This window comes from Patagioenas fasciata, chromosome 8, assembly GCF_037038585.1.
Source record: "Patagioenas fasciata isolate bPatFas1 chromosome 8, bPatFas1.hap1, whole genome shotgun sequence".
In the NCBI taxonomy this organism is placed as follows: Eukaryota; Metazoa; Chordata; class Aves; order Columbiformes; family Columbidae; genus Patagioenas; species Patagioenas fasciata.
This window is the reverse complement of record NC_092527.1, coordinates 11,398,218-11,420,805: the sequence shown is the minus strand read 5'-3', so window position 1 is coordinate 11,420,805 and position 22,588 is coordinate 11,398,218. Positions and strand designations below refer to the sequence as shown.

The 22,588-nt window shown below is 37.3% G+C and overlaps 1 protein-coding gene across 1 annotated transcript in view; it reads right to left on the bottom strand.

The window, feature by feature from the left end:
• The window catches only part of ANK3 (ankyrin 3), a 359,991-nt gene that overhangs the window by 303,646 nt on the left and 33,757 nt on the right, over nt 1-22,588 (bottom strand). Inside the window, exon 2 of the mRNA XM_065842855.2 lies at nt 9,247-9,285. Coding sequence (XP_065698927.1) covers nt 9,247-9,285 — 39 coding nt within the window. The remainder of the gene's footprint in view (nt 1-9,246; nt 9,286-22,588) is intronic.

Sequence of the window (22,588 nt, the reverse complement as noted above, 5' to 3'; positions counted from 1 at the left end):
AGAATCCACAAGATCTCATTTTCTATACAACTAACAGTATTTGCCTTCAATGTAATAGATTTTCTTGTACTTTATAGTCAAGATGCTGAAGTTTGTGAGTAGTTTTGTTATTATACCGAATTGAAATGAACCACTCTAGAGGAAGTATTTTCTTTTGTTGTCACCATTCAACTGTATTTTAATTGGCAAGAAATTAATTTTCTCCAACTCATGGCTGTTTTGCCCATGATCAAGTAAGTGAACTCCCATGTCTTTATTATAATTCACAAGCTTTTTCATCTTAGTTTTGCCCCTTATGCTGTTGAGGTGGGGAGTGAACATGTGGCTGAGTGAGCATCTGGCTGCCAGTTAAGGCCAACCCACCACATCAGACAACACCAACAGCAGCCACTGCTGTCTGGGAGCACTGCACAGACCTCACGATAAAAGAAAGTTATCTAAACTGCAATATTAAGCTCTTTAGAGGTGAACATGAAGAAGGACTGACATTCATTTAAAGTCTGTGATTAAAATTGCAGATTTTGTAAATTAGCAAATGACCAAGGGAAAAAAAGTCTCTTTATATTTGGAAGGATCCGAGACTTTAAAGGAAAAAAAGTCAGTAAAAGCTGACTATCACCAAAACGTTGTCTTTATCTCAAGTATATTTTCCTGTCCCTCTCATCAGGTGGAGGGTAAGAGAAATAAGACACCATTTAAATAGCTAAAACATAAGATGTACTTTGTCATTATAGCATATAAATTTTACATACTTAATGCACACTTAAGATGTAGACTTCCACATCTGCAATTTTTACAGCAGTACCACAGGAATACTTAAGTGAACATAAGCAGCAGTAAAGTAAAATAACTTTGTTGTTCTGAAGCCATGAATCCGGCTGCACTGAACACAACAGCACAATTTGTAATGACTCACATTCTCACAAATGTTGCAGCTACAACACGAGTTACACAGCTCAAAGGGACACTGAATACAAGAGTTTTGCCAAGCTGTTGGAAAGGTGAATTTTACCTGTGCTGCATTTCTAATGCACAACCTGCCCTCTTCCAGAAATGGTGACTTTTAATTACTCCAATAACTTGTTGAGTACAAAGTTGAAGAGATATTCAGGAATAGAAACCCTACAGCACGAGGTTGCAGAAGTTGTTCCCTGGGTGAAAATGGGTTCTATGTTAAACTTCTTCTCACATTATCTTAGACCACTATACTGGTCTAAGAGACACTTTTCCAAGGTCCAGAAAAAACAAAAGTCAACATGAGGACAACATGCATCATCTAAGCCCTTCAATGCACCGGGGAAGTCAAACATTTTTTTGAGAAATATATAACAGAAGGAGCACAACAGCCACTAAAGTTCCCAGATAACAGAAGGAAACTGGCTGGAGAGGCAAGTAGGAAGCTGAAAGGCTCTTTCCTTCTCACCATCTCAGAATTCTTATCTTCTCCCACCTTCGCAAGGGCTTTTCACCATCTTGTTTCTGTATGGAGAGCTGCTAACACAAGCGTAATTGCCTGCACCTCGTTAATCATACCAAACAGGATTCAAACGTGGAATATTCTGAAAGATCTGCTCCTCTAGCTTCCAAACAGCATTTTTCCATCATGTTTAGTATCATTTTCCATGGTAGGTAAAAGTCATAAGGGTGTCTAGAACAAGCATGAGTATAATTTGCAGCTTTCCAATCAAAACTGTTAAAAATCTGTAATTTAGGAGTGCAAGTAATCCACATGATAGCATAAATAAGAACACTGGCATTGGTTTCAACACCACCAGCATAGATTGCGTTTTCAAAACTAAAACTGTTAAACGGTTAAGCTTCAGGGCTGTCCAGTCTGTCTTTGTTAATTCAAATGAGTGTGCTCAATTTCCACTACAATTATAAACAGCCTCCTCTCTAAAGACATTTAGCTTCACAAGCTAAAAAACCCACACTTGTTCAGCTTTCAGTTTCAGGTCTCACTTCCTCAAAATGAGTACAAAATGGGTGAATTACTCCAGCCATAGAAGCATGTTAGGGAGAAAAGCTCTCTTTGCACCCATGAACAAGTGAAACTGCCACAGAGCATTAAAGGAGATCTATAGATATTTTTACTGTAACAGTCCTGAGTTGAATAAAGTTCTTAAATTAATTTCCCCATTTTTCTAGTTTCTGTTCACTTTATTTGAACTGCATTATCATTAATCTGAAAATTCTCAAGAGAAACGGGGCCTCAATAGTAGCTTTGATCTTACCAAAAAAAAAGTAGAGGTGTCAAATGAAAATTTCAGTGAAAGGTTTCATTTAAATGTATGTTCCTATTGTAAGCTGCAGAAACAACAGCAAGAAAAGACTAAAAGCTCTGACTTTGACCTCAAGACAATTTGTTTTAGAATCACTTTTCACTTAGCTCCCTAGTTAAGCCCTCAAGAGAACTCCAGGGCTCACTACCAGAAAGAAAAATAATCTAATTTTTGTGATATTTGGCTGTGCCGCTTGAACCAGCATTTGTGCTCAAAGAACCTTTCCAGCTCAGCAATCATGCCCTCCGGCTTTTTCTCAAGACAAATCCTTACACATTATCCACATGCCGTTTCCACATTATTTATACAACATCTTTTTGCTGCAAGAGGGACGACAAGAGCCTTCAACAGCAATGACAATGCTTATTCTGATAACAGGAGGCATTAGCAGGAACAGCTTTCCATATGCTGCATTAATAAGGTTCACATTTCACTATCTGTATGTGGCCTTGTTCTTGAGAACCATTTTCAGCTTCTATTTATACAATTTTGATAGCCAGAAAAGCAGTTCAGCTTTCATTACCATAACATGTTAAGTCCAAATCACCATTAGCTAGAAATGTTATATTTAAGAGGTCCATTTTCAAGTCTTAATAGCTGACCAAGTGAGCTGATTAACCCCACCTCATTATTAAACTCCAGGGCACGTCAAAAATGCTTCATGAAGACATCATTATTATTAACACATGTTTAGAAAAAAAGTAAAAGTCCAAAGTACATGCAGTGCATGTGGCACTCTGGAAGCACTGAAATAGCTCCAATTTACATAACAATTCAGTTTCAAGCTGCTAGCAAACAAGTTGTCAGTATTTTTTGTAACTTAAAAATGAAGGACAGCATTAATCACTTTCTATAACAGCTTACCAGCTAATTGATTAATTCTATCAGGCCAAACATGGACAGAAGTTACTCTGGAAGTACAATCCCATCTTTCAGTTTCTTACATTCACCCAATTACATGATATCCATAAAGAGTTCCAAGTTGATATGTCATTTTTCTACTGGTGCATAGTGAACATGGCATTCTTTGCAAAAATAGTTTAAAAGTAACTGACATCTTTTCCTTTTGCCCTTCCTCCAGCTTACTCTCTTTCCCCTCCGCTTTCCCCCTTTGAACTAGCATTATTTGCCATTTTCTTCCATCCCTTCATCTGCCTCTTCCTGAGTTTTGTGTGCAGTGTTCTACCTCTCAGCACAACCACTGAAATCTCACACTGGACAGTGCATTTTTTCACAAACTCACCCATTTTCACCTGTCTATTCCATATGCCTTGTCTATACACATCAACTCTGTTTCCGTGCCACCTTTTGCACATGCATCAGGGTCTGGCATCAGCGCTTAGGACAGTTCTGTGGTCTTTATCTGTTTTACCATGAAACACTCATGTTTTCTTCTTAATTTCTTCACCTATCTACTTTCCAGCTTCTTTTCCATTTCTTCCTTGCTGTTGTGAGAAATCTAAGATTTCCCTACTATTTAATTCCTTTCCAGGCACAGCATGAGTATCTGCTCACTTTCAACTTACGTTTTGGCTCACTCTCATTCTGTGTAACATCACAGCTAATTGATTCTCACACTGCTAGCATCTGCCTCAATTTTTATAGCAACTTTCACCATTTTATTATACCTTCTTCACTTTCTAGTCTAGTTTGTTTCTTCCCATGTGTTTTTTGCCTCCAAGGTCTTTCTCACCATCCACACCCATTTAACCCAGCAGGGCTATTCTTCCCAGGTTTAGTTTCCAAACAGCCTGACCAGTTCCCTTTTATCCCATACTAGAGATCTTCCAGGTATTGGGAAATTTTTACAGCATCCTTTGAGGTGAATTAAATACATGTTTGTGCTTAAATATAAAGAAACACATAATGAACAATGAATTGGACAGTCCTATCATCATAAGCAGTTCTACAAGGAGTCTAGAGCCAATTTCTTACATACATTCCTTCCCATTACTGAGCAGTTACAATTTAAATTTCCTCTTCATGAGCTCCAACGCTTTTTGGTTCATCCTCTATTAAATCCCTCTGGCTGTGCTTCTTCAGTTTCTTGTAGTCTTCAAACTACTAGCAATCTTACTCTTCACCTTTATATCAAGGAAAGTTGGAAGGGATTAAAATCCTTTCACAATTCTGACCTGACTGAAAAAAACATCCAATAAAATTTATACCTCCGATCATAACAGTTTCTCCTCCCTGCTTTGGCAGAAGACTTCCCTGTCTCCTGCTCTGAAGAAGCCAAGCAGTTATGGTACTGGCAGGGTATCAGAAAATATGATAGTTACCATACTCAAGAAGCACAAAGTCATCAGCATTTCTTACACAGACTGACTCAAAGTCACCGGCACCCCAGAAATTTCAGGCATACTTTACCTAAAAGAGTAACGGAAACAGGTGATCTCTTGATGTTGCTTGTCCTCAGCTGATTGTTTCTGTGAGCAGCCATTGCTTGAAGTAAGTTTTCCTTTATTACCCCCTCCTCCAACAAGTGCTGTCCATATACACAGACATCACATAATGGGAGTTTGGAGATAAGCCCACAAGCCTTGCCATCTTCCGCAGAGGCATCATTCTGGCCTGTTTACTTCAGGAGCCAAGGAGCCAGGAAAATACAATGCTGGAACCTAAACCTCCTTCCCAGCACTTTGCATATAAAACTGCTGCATTAAGAAATAAAAACTTTGCTTGTAATTAGAAAAGAAAAATTCAAAATTGTAATCTGTTTGAAAGGTAGAAAATATTAACAACTAAACCTAAAACTTTTTGGTACTGTTTTTCTTCTATTGGAGAAAAAAAAATGCACAAAACAAAAAAACCACCACTTACAGGAACACACTCAGGCTGAAGTCTACCTAGCAAAAGAGAGACTTCTTATATTATGAATAAAGCAACAACCAATACAAACTAGTTGACTTTAAAAAATCCTGAATAAGCAAAAAAACTCAAACACATAGACCACTGACACTAAGAGTAATTAAATAGGCAGAACTTTACTGATTGCTGATGTTATTGATCACCACTGCTACTATTTTCTGTAGTACTTTATTGCCAAGCGGCTTTGTAATTTTTGTTTCTATTTTATTGTCTGTTTGCATGGAGTAAGACAAAACAGATCTAACTAAATGTTGAAAGAACAACCTGTCTTTCTGAGAACCATTATTGTGATTTATGTATTTATGAAAACGTTCTAAAAGGAATAGCGTACGATAGGTTCCTAGCTAAAGCAATATTCAGCTGTCAAAAATAGCTAAACTAGCTGACTGGTTTGTACTCCAGAGGGGGGAAAAAAACAAGAGCCTACTTCCCCCTTGTTGCCCTCCTGGCCCCTGCCATGGTTTTAAGTTTTCAGATTTACACAGGAGACAACACTTAAATTGGGAATCCCAATTATAACATGCTTTGGAAAATGCTAATAATGCTAATAATGCTAATAATGCTAATAATGCTAATAATGCTAATAATGCTAATAATGCTAATAATGCTAATAATGCTAATAATGCTAATAATGCTAATAATGCTAATAATGCTAATAATGCTAATAATGCTAATAATGCTAATAATGCTAATAATGCTAATAATGCTAATAATGCTAATAATGCTAATAATGCTAATAATGCTAATAATGCTAAAGTTGTGGACCATTCTCCTGTTCTAGCACCCAGCAAATTACCTCACCTGTCCCAGTTCTCACACATCTGATTATACACAATTTCATAAAATGTATATGTCAATTGTCCTATTTACACCAAGTGAAGCTTAGGTGTTCAAACAAAAATCCTTAACATTGCCCCCACTACTATCAGCACACCTTTGTCTTCTGACTGCAGTGCTCTGCATACAAATCTACACTTCATAAAACAAAGGTTTGACAGTGAAAATGTTGTAGTTTTTAAGTACATAAGCATGTGAACACCCTCTGTGTTAAAAATAACCTCCTGAGATTTCTAATAAGCATAAACAAAAGAAAAAAAAGGTAGAAGAGTTAATTTGCCACTCATCCATTTGCTATGCAGTTACATTATATTTTTATCTTCATACTACTTAAAAGACTTCCAATGCGTATCTTGATGCACATGAAGACTAAGCACGAACACAGCTAAAGAGTCAAGACAAAGCGCACACTATTAGAAGCGGTTTCGCATATCAGCTGAAAAACCAAAGCTGACACCCTGATTTTTTTTTTCTCCACTGGTTGACAATAAAAATGAATTCTCATTTGGAGATCAAATTTGGGAGAAGGGACCAACTATTTTCCAGGTGCAGATTCTAGCTGTAAGACACACTATTATTACCAAAATATGAGAGCTGAATACTCTGTTTTCAAAGTCAACATATTTTCCTGAAAGTTATTTTGAATGGTTGGTTTGGTTTTGGTTTTTTATTTGCTTTAGTTTATTTTTTTGTTTGATTTGTTTGAGGTTGGTTTTTTTTGTGGTGGTTTTGGTTTGTTTGTTCTTGTTGGGGATTTTTTTGTTTTGATTCAGGTTTGCCTGGTTTTCGTTTGGTGGTGGGTTTTTGTTTCTTTGTGCCACAAAGACCCAGGATCCTCAATTACTTCAACATCATCTGCAAGGTTAAAAAAAATGGTTTATACCTCTCAAACTCCAGGATCTGGTATTGCATATACCTGGACCAGCAAACACCATATACTGGATGCAGTTAACATTACTCAATGATTCTGTCTGATTTCTGTAAGGACCATTTATTCTCCAGCAACTTTGCATCTCCTGAGTTGTGCATTCCTGCCCGAGTGTCGCAATTGAGTCTCAGTCTCAGAGTTTGGGGTTAGTTTTTGTTGTTGTTTTTTTGTTTGGTTGTTTTTTTGGGGTTTTGGTTTGGTTTTTTTCTACAGTCCTTACTTCTGGCTATTTCTCTTAACTCAATTTACCTTTAAACAAAAAGGTCTACAGATGCCAACTCTAATTTCCAAGCCTTTATGTCAAAGTCCTCACCAGACAAATAACTGGCACAAAAGACTGAAGTAGTGAACTAGATTTCCAAAATGCTGCCATCTGATTCTCATCCCACACAAATATGTAATCTAAGTAATGAAAAAAGCTTTCTTCTCAAACATCATCTTGTTCAAAGCTATTGAAATCAGTAAGATGTTGGAATTTGGATTGAGTCACGACAAGTTAAAGATACAACAGTAAGAAATAACCTTCTGAACAACAATAAAAAGAACATCCTTAATGTCAAGCAGAAGAGAAAACAATTACGTTTTCAGACAACTGTCAGTTCAAAAATATACAAAGAAACAGAGTGGTTTTAGCTCTTTGTACAATTTAATGGATTTGTCAAATATTTTTAAGCCTTGCCTTATTTATAAGGTTTTTCTATTTCATTTTTCTTTCGTCCCAAAAAATTTAAAACTGAATTATTAGTCTAAACTCTTATTAGTGAAATTTAGAGAAAAATGTATTCACCTTAGCTATTAAGACATACAATAACTCATACAATGGTGTAATTTCATCTAGGTGCATACATTATGTACACAGTAGACTTTAACCCTCTAAGGAAATAAAAAACAGGATTACTACAACAGAGCTCTGGAGGCACAAACATATGGACGTCAGGCACAGTGACATAGTTTGGGGTATGAGGATTGAAAAGGAACACAATCATCATTGGTCAGTAGCTTGGTCATTTCCATTACAGGTCATTACTAGTCAGTGATCACCACTACTCAGTGCTAAGAGGGGATGAACAGAGGGGTAAGAAGAGAAGTGCCTGCCAAGTAGGAACAATTCCTGCTGCTTCCTGGCTAATCTCACTGTTCCTTTCTTCTCCTTCTCAGTATGGGCAGTGCAAAGTACCACTTCACAGTCAGCTGATAGATGTCAGGTTGGGTACAAGCACAAAACAGCAGGGACAGTGCAATTTCAATAGCACTTTGACAAGTTCAAACCTAACAGTTAAATTCAGTTTCCTTAATTCAAAAGACTTGTTCCATAGATTCAATTATACAGATGGCCTTGGCAAAAAGAATCAAGCTTTCTTCCTCCCTTCTCATGGGCATTGGATTACCAGAACACTCAAAGAGTCTTCCATGGCCAAGAAGCTTAAAAACCAGAGCCATGCTTCTTCCCTTAAGTATGTTAAGCTCACCAGAGGAACATGTGAGGATGTTCCAGTTTGAACATGGAAAAGAGATTAAAGGCAGGTGGAGCCAGCTTCAGCTACTTTGTCCCTTATCTTCTTATTCTTCCCCAGTTCAGTGTAAATTTTCTGCCTTATTTAAATGTATTACAGTTTTAGAGTTCTGACACCATTGTCAGGTTCTACCAAGATGATGGCAGTTTCAGGACCAGCCTTCTTCCTTCTCAGCTGAATCCCAGTAGCTTTAATGGCAACATACAATGCTTGTAATAGCAAAATTCAGAGCACCATTAAACCTTGGTATTTAAACCACAAACCAAAATATAGCATGGAAAATGGGGTGACAGACTTGTCCATCAAACCTATTGCAGTATTAGATACTTTAAACCTGTCACAAGATCCAGCAAATCTGAAATTAAGTGGAGACAGTTGTGCCAAATGCTTTTTTTGGAAAAGATAAATATGATATGTAAACAACAAAAGGCATTTGTTCTATTAAGCAACTCTCTTTACATCCAAAAAGTTGAATTTCCACACCTTAGCACTATAACAACAAAGCTGAGATACGCAGTCAGTGTAATCATCAAATTACATGATACAACAGATATTTAAATGTCTGACTCCAGCAAGCCCAGTGCTCACATTTGTTTCTGTGGATGATAGTATCAACAAGGAGGAACAACTTCCATCTAGTTGCAGTACAAAACCAGAGAAACTACAAGCAAATTATTTCTCCGTACATCTTGCTTTGTAATTTGTCAGTGACTATATCCAAGATAAACATTACCCAGCCAAGAAGAAGAGGTACAGAAAAAAAATGGCATGTAAACCTAGGGAATGAACAGAAGTGGGATTTTTAAAGTTTTACCTTTCTAGAGCTTCCTAGAGGGTAGAATTTGTGGTATACCTGAAAAAAATTAAATCGGAAAGAATTAAAACTGGTAGACAAAATCTCGCTAGTAGTAGAAAAATAAACATAATGCTTACATGAAAATATAATATCAGGGGGGGTCTACTGTGGAACAACCCAAAGACCATCATTGCTTTGTAACAAAGATCTCAGGAAAACACACGCTAGACCTTCCAAGAAATACAATGTGGAGCATCAGTATCAGAAGCATGAAGTCACAACACACGTGTTTCACACCCCACAATTGACTGATATCACAATAGGTATTTCACATCCCATAGAATGATGATGCCTCACTATCTCATGGGGATATTACATACAGCAGTTGTTTTCAACCCAGGGTCTTACATACAAAATTCTGTGCATCCTGGGAATCTGTTCATACAGTTTTCCTAAACAGATCCATGCATTATCACAGGGCAAAAGATTCAGTCCCTCAAAAAGGAAAAAAGAAATAATTAAATGCTGTGAAATGTGGAGTCACTAGACAGAAGGAAATGGCAAACAGTCCCTGCAAAGCACCAAGAGAGTGTAACATCCCTCCAGTTCTGCCAAAACCTGCAGGTGTGCAAAGAAACTGTAGGATGAAGCCAAGGCGGGGGGGGGGGGGGAAACACTAACAAAAAAAACCCACCACACACACAAAACAGTATTACATATACTTATATCCTCTTCAGGTACTTGGAAAATACCAAGAGCAGAGACAGACCATGTTCTTCACCACACTTCAGTTTTAAGCATCTTGGTGACTTTGTATCTGAGGTGCCACCCACGGTGCTTCACCAAATGCTTTTCAACAAGGAAAAGAGTTGAAGACACGACTACATTAACAATGACTTCTCAGCAAGGGTTGGAAAAGATGCCAAGGAGATTTCATGGGGTTATGACATAAGTCCCCAGAATCCTTCTTATATCTCTACAGAGTTCGGGCTGTCCAACTGTTCAGTTCTTCAGGTGAAAAAGCAGGAAGTTGAACCTGCCAATCGAATGAAACACCGGCTTTTTATGGAAGTCCATCTGTCTCAACTCTCTGGTTCAAAAGACAAGAAAATGTACAAATTGAAATGCAGGAATTAATGCCAACACCACTCCAGGAAAGAACATTAATCTACTTGCTCTCTTGAATCTATTTGAAATGTAAAGAGACGTATTTGATTTCAAATACAGGTGAAGTGACATTCAGTTATAGCAAGAGACTTCGAGCACTGGGCTGTAGCTAAGCTTATCTGTCCAACTGTTAACATAAAAAAGCAGAGATTACTTTTTTCTTCAGAAGTTGTTGGGAGTCCGGGAGTGGTCTGAGGTTCTTGTTTTATTTGTAATTTTTTTGTTTTGTTTTGTTGTTTAGTTGGTTTTTGTGTTGGGTTTTTTTTGGAGTGTTTTTTGTTTCTTGTAGTATTTATGTCTTCCCACAAAAGAGCTTATCAGTTTGAGATGCTGCATTTCCATAGCAGTTACAAAACATTTAGCTAAGCTTTACATTGTAGTCACCTGTCTGCTTTCTTTATGAATGAAGCATGTATAATAATATTACAAAATTTAGTTGGAATTAACTATATGCTTGTACTGTCACTGACTGCCCAGATTGAATATCAACTAAGCAAAATTGTCACCTTTATTACAGAAACAGCCCTACTAAAAGAACACTACCTAAAACTGCTCATTTTCTACTGTTCTTACACAAGTTAATTTAAATCCCTATAAGAACCTAAGCTCAGGAGATGCATACACTTGCTTTCAATTTTTGTCATGGCAAGAATGTAACTTTTAAAAATTTTTTTAAACTGTAAGAATTCAGAAGGGATTAACAATATCTGTATAAAGCTCACCTAATTCTCTGTACCTCTTATGAAAATCCAAACAGAGTATTCCCGTTCCCAAATACATTCTCTTCAATAACTCCAGTAATGAGTAAAATGTTTTTGTATAATAAATCTCTAAAGTTCCTATTCCAATATCTAACTTGAATACAACACACTTTACTAATAATCAGTTAAAAAAAAAGGTGGGGCGGGGAATAGCATTGTTCAATGATTCATTAAGTCTTCTCACCATGAAGTCAAATCTCCTTTCAGTTCAGTAATTATTTGGCTATAATTCTAAAAAAAAAAAAATAAAAAAAATAAAAATAGGTTCTGCTTCTGTAAATACTGTTCCGGTTCTAATTCATAAGTTATGCAAAACATTACACGTATCACTCAACAATCCATCCTTAATGCCTTAATGTACCCTAAGAGGACTTCACAATCCCTAGTGAATAATTCATATTTCCCTTTCACCATTCTCTTCCAGAATAAAAGGAGCAACTTTAATCCAAGGAATGGTCAAAACGCTCAAGGACAAATTGCTTTACAAACCAAATCTACTTCCCAAATGGAAGATCCAAATAGTCCTGAATATCTCTGAAATAACAAACCAGCATCTGAAGAGATTGGCCATATGCTAAACTGTCATTCTCCCATACTGAGTGATGAATTAAGACACTGGTGTAGCTGGCTGCTTACTACAATACTGTTCATGTCACTCGCATATGTTGCTTTGGCAGTTATTACAGTTTTTTGTAAACTAAGCAGCATGTTAGATTTGCAAACAAATTACAGATCAGCTAAAAGCACTATATTTTTGACCAATTTCCATGGAACTGGAAGAAACACTACAAAACACTGGAAAGACACGAAGGGCAACTGCTGTACCTTGGCAATCTGTATGACGGAAGGCATGAGAAAAATCAAGACAGTTAGACAAGAGTCCAGTAATCAGTATTTTCTGTTGGCTGTGCAATCTGTGCAGTTTTCTGTTATCTGTGTGTGATGCTGTAACGCCTACGTATTGTAAGGAGGATGCCCGGAGAGAGGAGAAACATTTATCCACAGCACTTAAGGAATAAAGAACATGAATTTAACTGGTTAGCATAAAAGTCCCTAATTGACTATGCATACAAGTGATTGCCTAGAACAAGACAAAATCTGGCAGCAAAGTCTACTGAACAAACAATTGTTTAGGTAACTTTTAGAGGCCATTTATTCTATCCTAACATTGTTTTTTCAAAGGTAACTACATCCAGAAACACACAAAAAGAGAGGCAATTCGTGAAGCTGGAGCAAATCACACTGTAGCAGCTGTGTATAAATAAGCAGATCTATGTTTTAAAGTGTGGGAAACCAACACTGAAAAACAAGCAATTGAAAAAGTGGCAACATTTAGCCATGATTTACCTAGTGATAAATTTGCCAGTGCTGTGCCAGGCTTAAAGTAATTTTTTATGGTTTGACTCGTGCATTCACACCTTTTGAAAATCCAGATAGCTGGATTTGTCATAGGCTATCTCATGGTGGCTTCCTTACAAGCTAATTATTCCACTCGGGAAATGCAATATAGCACAAAATTTAGTATTCTGGACAAGGATGAACATTGGAGGAGATTATTCAGCAACTAATATCTAACACGACCAAGAGTGTATGTGCCATGACTAACAGTGGTTTTTTTGGTGTGTTCACTGATGTGAGCACTGGAGCTTTTCTCTATAGGTAAAGGAATCCAGTAATTAAAAAATCATGACAGTGGTCTTCTAAAGGAAGGCAACAAGAGGCTGCACAGTAAAATACATAAAGTAGTAATGAAATGCTTATAGTAGATACTAGTATCCCTAGACAAGATTCTGGTTACTGAAGAGATGTGGCTCGACAAAACAAAGCAAGGCAACTCCTTGGAGTTTTGGTATCAGAGCAACAAATTGTCACTGTGTGTCTGCAATGGCCAAAAGGACAAAAATACCTTGCTGCTTAGCTCTTCACCGCGTTTCTTACACTTCCTGTTAGTCTCCTTATTCTCCAAAATTTGCATTAGATTAAAAAAATGTTACTTTGACTTGAACTTTATAATCAAGGTTCCTAGCATAATCACATTCAGACATCTATAAAATCCTTTCTAACAAGTCAGAAGTTGAGGGATTTGGGTTGTAGATCTGCAGTGCAGGATGGGGGAAGGAATGAAACTTATCTGTATTTTTCATAAACAGGAAAGTGCTTGTAAGGTACAAGGAGTCCTCTGAATTATGTCATTTTTAATAGATTGGGTTCTTCTTGCTCTTAATTAATTTTCTTATCAATTTATTTTTAGGCTACATTGAAGTTTTTGTAAGTGGCAGTACAACAACACTCAGCTCTTCCTGCAGCTGCTTGTGTGTCTTGTCTTATACACAAGCAGAGTTTGACAGAATACAAGTCTACAACATCCTGGCCTCACATAAATACTTGGTAGCAGATGGTTATGGGAAAGCATCACAGTGCTCATGAATATTCAGCTGAGCAGAGCTCTAATACATGCGTGCATGTGTGTGAAATGTTTCTGTATGCATATAGGTGCATATGGATATGTATGCTATTTTGTGCAATACTGATCTTAGATTAATACTTATGAAGGGGCACCTGTATGTCTAGAATAACAGAGACCAGTGAAGACATTAGACTACATTTTCAGGTAATGTAAATAGTACTTTTGAGGAAGGAAATCTGATCACTTTCCAGCTTTAGAGAATTTGGCTCCAGGTTAGGTATTCTGAACAAGGTCTACCCTGTCATTTGCTCACTGATGAGAAGGGATTAGAGATATCAGATGTTACCCCACTACCTGAAACAGCTGTTGCAACTCCTATACATGCCAGCCACTACCAGCTAAACTGGAATATCAATTAAAAAAAAATTAACATAAGATCTACAGGAGAAAAATATTGGGACCCATCAAACTTCCATATGTTCTTCAACAAAACCTGCCTTGGCAATACATCAGGCAGTCAATACAAAAAAGCCTTTTATGAGACAGAATTATTTGGTCTAATTAGTCTCCAAAAAGTATCACACAATGCCAAAAACAGCAGAAAGGGCATTACAGGGCAATCAGGAATGTGATGACTCGCAAGTACTATCTAATGATGTGCAAACACACTTTCAGCACTAGTAGGAGCCCACTCAGTCCCTCACACTGATGGAGAAACTTATTTTCTGCATCCTCAAAGACACTGAACTAAACTCTAAGAACTCCACGCAATAGTTCTCATAAGAGAGAAGGAAAAAAGGATGTAACACTAAGGATAGTTTTATGGTTTGAACAAAACAATACACATAGCCACACATAAAAGCTTTGCAATCCAATAATGAGAAGACCAATTTGATAATGGGCTTCTAAAGCTTCACCTTTTTAAGAAAGAGACAAGAAAAACGTTAATCACTTTCAACAGTGATTCAAACTAAAAATATTTATATGTATTGTGGGTAGAACTGAATTTTTTATGGTAGAGTAAAAGTTTTAGACAGTTATTTGACCAACTGCTTCTGCATTTCAGAAATAATAAAAGCCAACAGTAACATTGCTGGGAGATGTTCTGATATTCCTGATAACACCTTTTTGTCAGGGATGCACCCCTCCCAGTCACAGACCCCTTCTCACCACATTCTTTGTGTTGAATTCACACAGGAGGCTCGGGGGCTCAGGTTAGTCCTATCACACACTTTAACACAGACAAAATACAGGAAACACATGTAGATGTATTAACAATTCTTTCTGAAAAAAATTGCATATTCTACAGATTGCTCTCTTCCCTATAAATTGGTAGCAGCACCTTCAGCTGATGTATGAATTCTGATGAGCTCTTTAGCACTCAGAATTGGTAGATTTTAAATGTTTAAAAGCTGTACCTAGCCCCATTTCAACACAGGCTTTTGTAGCATTTTAATGTCTTGCCATTTAGCAGCTAGAATACAGGAAAGGGGATACAAGTGCTATTACTGGTAGCTAATGGATATTCTTCTTCAGCTCAATTGATGAACTACATTTTGAATAAAGGGCTCAACTCCCAAGAGGAACAACCTCCTTTCATTACTGTCCAATGCTCAGACTAAAGGAGAATTCTCTGCAACTGGTAAGGGCAGGCAACGTTCATATTTCTATTTATATTTATAGGTTTCCACTTATTAGAGGATGAAGGCATAATATTTAATTTATGCAGGTCACATGCAACACCTCAAGTCCTATAGCTGGACACATTTCCATATACGGTCCCTTTCGTATTCCCATTTTAAAACTGTCTTTTATTCAGAGCGTTCTTCCAGAAAAATATACACTTAGACTACACAGAAACAGCATAAAACATATTTTTTGAGCTGTTCCACTCAAGAGGTGAAACCATCTCTCAGCTGTGCCAGTATGCTTGTACAGTGTGTGTCCACCTCGGTTACCTGTGCCACATGCTGCTGTGCTCACACTGCTTTCCACAGGGGGCTGCAGCACACATAGGCAGATCAGCCTTCAGGTTTGAGTCACCTATCTGCCCAAGCAGTAAAGACCCCAGCTTGTCTACATAGTTCAAAGGAGCAGTGCTAGCTCCAGAATCAGGAGAGCATATGCTGCAGTCAGCTACCAAAGAGAAGTCATATCCTTGCTCAGTTTACAGGGTTCCCTCAAGCAACAATAAAAAAACACATCACACACACAAACAAAAAATAACACCCCACAACAAACGTGTTCATATGATTATACTCTTTTACAACTGTAGAGACACCTTCGTGATGCAGCTTTGCACTGCTTTAAAATAGGACTCCTGAAAGACCATTATCACCCTCAGCATATCTCTGTATTTATGCTTCACCTTAAGAGTTACATACACAATATTGGAAAGGCACGTATTGCAGTCACCACTGGCTGGAATGGGAGATGCTAATACTACTCAAACAGGTAGCACTCCGCAGATCAGCCTCAAAGCACTGCTTCTTTGCCACATATGCAAGTCAGCAACTACTGCCACAACGGCAGAATGCGGAGGGTTTTCACTCAACCACCACTGCTGCTGGAGAGACATCAAAGCTATGAAGATGAGCGACCTGTTTTCTGAATTCTCTCTAAATAACTGCAGGCTAAGCAATGACAGATACCCTCAAGCCCTTTCTTCTGTGCCTCTTCTGTTCCTCCGTATGTACAGAGTAGAACACTCCCACAAAAGTCAGAGCCTGAAGTCCAAGTCTTCAAAATTACCTCACTTTTATCTCCACTGCAGGACACACCTGTAATTAAGTTCACCCAGCAAAGATTTAATGAGAACTTGGTTTGTTGAGGTCACACATTCAGAATTGTCTTAGAAGTGCTCATCTGGGCGACCACCCAAACCATTTGAAGTGCCACTATTGACACCCATATATCAGCCAGTACTTAAAGTGATTGACATCGGTCTTCCACCTTGCAGTGTAGAAAGACCTCTTTAAACATGATTAGTATTTTAAAACTACCCGTGAAATGGCATTATCACCTTAATTAGAGCCTTACTAACGAAAATAACTTTATTATTATGAAGGCAAACAGGAAAGTTTCTCTCTCAGTATCACTATAATAATACATGTATATAATATTCCTTATTTAACACATTACAAGATTGCTTTTCTAGCATGCTATATGGTTTAAGTTGTCTGGGTTGTTTTGTTGTAAGCTCTGTGTCGTTCTCTTTCCTCATTTTCATTTATTACAGCTCCAGTATGTCAACAACAATGAAGACACTATTAGCTTGGACTTAATTGCTCAACTGAAAGAAAAATGTCTTTTGAGATTCAAGCCTCTGCCTGGCTATGCAGTAATGATTTGTATGGAAGTGCTGTGTATACTAAACAACCTACATATTTGCTAAGCTAAAGACTCATAAGTAGGCTCAAGCATCCAGTTTAACACTTCATTGCAATCTACTGACATGCTAATTAATAAATAATCAGAAAACTTCTAAGAAATACAACAGATTTTATCAATATTCATACTCACTATTTTTAAAAGCTAATGACTTGAAGTGTATAGAATGGTAAAAAAGAAAAAAAAATCAGAGCAAAGCAATCTTATACCACACAATTTGTTTCAAATATTTTTCAGAAAAGAATAATTGACTTCTACTCAAAATGCACTTGTGCGAGAATATCATCAATATTAGGACAGCAAAAATAGTGCCAAGTACAAAATTCCAAGGGTATCACTGCATAACATTTATTTTGCCAAACTCTTTCCCCCACCCATTCATTAAATACTAGCATTTATATTAAGAGTTTATATAACAAGTTAATGGACTATATCTAAATTCATGCAATAAACCTTGTACTATAATGAATAGAAATATCTGTATTTAGATATGAGAGCAATAAAGCCCTTGGTTCATTCATTGGTGTGGGGAAGGAAGAGATAAAAACAAACAGAAAATGGCTTGGCGAACAACAAACCACAATTGAACGCTGAGCAGTTCTGTCAAATATCTGGATAACGTACTGGTCACATATAACTTTTAGTTACATCCATGTCTTAGCTAGAGAGGCTTCCAAGTTCACATAATGGAAGTGACAACTCACTTCCCTTTCTTTATTTGTAACCTGGACAGACACTTTGTACTCTGCTGTCCCCAGATGGGCTATATAGAGAGTTACTGATCTCATCTATTATTCTACTACCAACAGTCACTACTCTTATGGTTATGTTAATACTTAATTGATAAAGAAAGTGTTGATGAAGAAATGTCATCAATACATTTAGCAATAGAACACAAAGAGAATTAAAGTAATATGTTTGTAGTAGGTTCATTTGGCATACATTCCCAGCTGACTGCTACAAACAAACAGTAGTAATCTGCAATGACAAAGTGATTATGACAAGCTTTTCAAAATGTTTAAGTTAAGTAACTTAAGGGTTAAGGGCTGTGTTCTTCCAGGCAGAGAGCAGTATGGTTCTGTAAGAATTGTTCATACTCTGTGCAAGCACTTCAAATCAATTGCTTATGAACCACCTACAGAATAAAATTATTTCAAGACTAGTTTTTGCTTTCAATACATTGTTCTGGTTGGCAAGAAAAACAAAACTCACAATTTAAAGTTACTAGGTAGTTGGCCTGGGTTATTCAGTTATGCAACCATTACATTTCTATGTAAGAGTTCACAGACAATAAATTTCCAAATAGGCAAGCTTCAGCTATGTGTGCAGGGTTAGATGAAGGGCATGAGAACGCACACTGAAGAGAAATACATTCTTGTATCATGTCAGATATTTTGGAGTCTCTTTCATTTCCACATTAACCCCAGTGCTTCAGGGAAAGGCCCTCCATGGGCAAAGCCTAAGCACGCCCCTAGTGTTTCTGACAGAAAATTAAGAAACTTGCCGAAGCTTTCTTCGGGAAAGTTCTAAGCTTGAGTCATATTTTCATTTCCAAACTACAAACACCAAAACTGATAGCTATAGTCAAGTGTCTTTTGGGAATTTTGTGTTTCTATACCTATGAGGATGACTCAGAAGCCTTATCCTCTTCTCCAGTAGACTCTCTCCTCTTAATCTAACGGGGACTAAATATACAGGATAGAAAGAAATAAGCACTTCAACATCCAACATTGGCAACGTACAGAGGTATGGCAAATGCTACAGTGAGTGACACCAGCTAAAACCTCCCACAACCCCAGTGCAATTCTGGCAATTGATTCCACAGTCTCAATTCCTTTGAAAGCGTTTGTTTCCAGATTTCCATCAGTTATTCTTAATTTCTCTAAATTAGTTTGCCAGTCACTAATGGAAAAAAGTAATAGATAAAAAAATGTATAAAAATGAGCTTCTCATCATTCTCACTGCTTGGTTCTAGATTTATAAAAAACCTGCTTAAACATCTGCTCATATTAGCACAGCTCTTTACTGTGCAGATTAATCACACCATCAATCACTTCCTGCCTTTACTTTTTATTAAAAAAAAAGTTTTCCTTTTATTACAAAAATTCTACCTAGAATAAGAAACAACTCCATGAAGAATCAATGGTAGTCAGAACAAAAAGAAAACCTGTCCTGGCTACTGCAGATCCCTGTCTTCACACTCATCAATTCAAAGGAGCCATGCATTCAACTGTTGCTACACCTACCTCTAAACTACAACTATTAAGCAGAGCTAACAGATTCTTATGGGAAAAGATTCTTAGGTCATTGCAAAACAAAGCTGCACCAATGTTGAAATAAAAAGATTTTTTAAACGCATTAGCAAATTTATAACACAAAAGCACATTCTTATGTCTCAGTGTATTTCTTCCCAAGCAAGAGCTTAAGAGCATGCTGTTCTTATTCAGGTTTAGGAGTGCTGTGAGACAGCATTTTCAGAAGTACAGATGCAATTCAGGCCATGCAGCCTGGTAGCAAATTCAATTTGAAGAAACAGAGAAAAGACAAAAAGCATTATATTTCCTGGCTATCATCTTTCAGTATGTTGAAAGACAGCATTGCTTGAAAATAGAACTCAGTTATTTGATTATCAATTCACATTTAAGTTCACGATGTTCTCTAAGCAAGCGTATCAAAAGAGGCTTGTTTTTTTTTTCTCAGCACAGACATATGAAAAGCAAAAGAGCTTACAGAAAAAAGGACTCCAAAAAATATGTGAAGTCCTAAATCCTGTTGGGAAAGAGGCTAAGAGATCTGTGCAAACCCATTTTATCAACTTAAAGCAAAAGAAGAAGGATACGAGCAGCTAAAGTAATTTCTAATGTTGAAATCTTGACATAATTTGATTCAAATTTTAACTTTTGTTTAAGTCACTGGTTTTATCTGCTAACTACAACAAGGAAACAATCAGAACCATGACAGAATTAGTGTATCCTCTAGGGCTGCAGAAAATCTTATACTTTATGGCTAAGCAGAACAAAATTCTCCCAGATGTGTCGCATCACCACTTCTCAGAAACACAGCATTATTTTTTTTATATTTGATTTTAAAAATTGGACAGATTTCTGCATTCCAACCAATTACATATTTTTCTAGTTCATTTCTATGGCTGAAAACAGACACTAGACAAGCATCTGTACAGGGGCCAATCAAGCTGTCCCATCTAAACAGGTTACATAGGTGTATTGCACTTCTGAATGCATGGCACTCCACATCTGTTGGAGCATTACACAAAAATGAAGTTTTTTCATCAGCTTCTTGACTAGGGACATCACAAACCAGAAAAACATGTACAAATGTAGAACAAAATTTGAGACAAGTAAACAGCCTGTCATTAGCAAGGAGCTGACAGATGTTAATTTGTCTACCACATTGCTAAACGTCTCCAATGTAAAAAAACAAATTCTCCAGCAACAGGTAGAAAAATTTACTGATGCAGAAATAACTGTCTACAGTGCTGTTCCACACCAGCAAGAATAATACCTTGCTCCCTAAGCAAACCACAGCAAGCTGTATGCCAGCAAGTAATTTGCTTTCTCTTCCTAAGAAATAAAATAAAAAGGGGTTCAAAGATCAAAACTCGCTCACATGCACCTAAATGTACACAGAAAGGTTGTTACTGTTGAAGGTCATTCAAGGCATGAGATGCAAACTCAAATGTTTTAGTTTCAAATCCAGACACATGCAAGAACATGTGAAAAATGTAAACATTTTCCACATGACAATTTTATTTTAACCTCTTTAGGGGTTGAGCTATCTCCTGCTGCTGCTTTTTTGAAAACAGTTTTCCTGAAGTCAAAAATTGCACTGTGTTATAGTGACCCAGCGGTCCATATTAACATCCAAAAGATGTTTGCACATTAATGGGATGGTAATGGTATTTAAAACATTAATGCTACCATAAGGTGATCTTTGATTTACCCAAAAAGATTTGCTAGTGGATCTGCAGAAGATACATAATGGTGGAGGTTGCCATGGGAACATGGTACAACTACACACTTTGCCATGACAACCAGGCCTTCCTGGAATACTAATGAGTGCCCATGGCAACGCAAAGCTCAAGACAAGATGTCTGGAGACCAAATATTTCATGTATCATTTATATAAAAAAAAAAAAAAAAAAGCACCACAACTATAAATATATTTGGACAATTACTGTGTGAGATTCAATGGGTTTTGGAAACCTGCAAAATGTCACATATGTGGCAATATTGCAAAGTGTAAAAATTACACGGCTCTAGTATAAATAGAAAATCCTAGTTCAAGGCAATGCTATGGTTGAAGTTCAATTCCACAAACCAAAATAATATCTGTAGTCATATACCCAATGTTTGCGTCATCTTGCACATGACCAGTATCATTAGCTCATGATGTAAGAGTTATCTGTACACAAGGCTTGGTGTATTCTACATCCACCAAGAAGGTGCCATTCTTACCCAACGCAGAATACTTTATTGAGCACATATATGTGCTCTGTATAGCAACTGGCACAATTCACATTGCAAGGACAGAAAGCATCGCTTTGGTAATTCAGAAAAGGTTCATGACAACAGATCCTTGTTACTTTATAGGAATGTTCCAGCAACTCAATGAACGAGCAGTGTTTTTCTTTTATTTGCTTATAGAAAAAGGATCCACAGCTGAAAACTGCATATCAGAACAAAACATTGGTATTAAAAGTGGTAAAATTATCAGCTGACATCTGGTGCATTTAGAATATTCTCTCTAAAGATGTATTTCAGAACACTTTCCAGATTTTATAGAAATTATCAAAATCTAAGGCATTTTCAGGTACCCTTTTAAAAAGGGGTGGTACCAGCTGGAAAGCCACTACTGCTTGTCCCAGAAACACTATATGTGATGAGCCACATCAAGAGCCAGCAAAATTTTAGGTCACAGAAAACCTCCCAGGGATCACGAGTGCCAGGATTCAGTTTGCACCAGCAATGGGGAAACCAGAGGTAATTGTATCTAAGATCTTGCCTGATCTCTTCTTATTTGTTCTTATAACTAGGCCTCCTTGTATGAGTTCCTCCTTGAAAAACATAAAAATCAGGTAAGCATTAGATACAAGACTTATTTTCTTCTCTCCCCCAACACCCATGCAAGAGCATCCAAAACATGATCTGTTACATGTGTTTATTATCCATTCTCCAGGTATAAATAGATCAATTGTTGCATTTCCCAAATGACAGAGCACTGAAGTCAGCAGTTAGGGATAAAGAAACATCGTTTTTGTAAGGTATTTCACAACAGTCGCATGGTTGCAGAGCTGCTCAGGTCCCATGTTCTCACTGCTTCTGAGTGACTGCAACAACTGATGCTATCCCAGGGGTAAAAACCCCAAACCACTGTCACCTAAGGCAAAGCTCCACATGACAGAAATTACCTTTCTGACCTACATCAGACACCTTGGTTATATTAACCCATGTTCTAATCTACTCGCAGCTTGTAGAGGTCAGAAGGAACCATGAGTACACACACTTCGGAACTCCACAAGATTGGGTACAAAGACAGTTCTGTATTCACAGGCAGATTTATCTCACAGTTGTAACCCAAACACAAGCCATTTTCCAGTTTGCTGCAGGAGTACCAA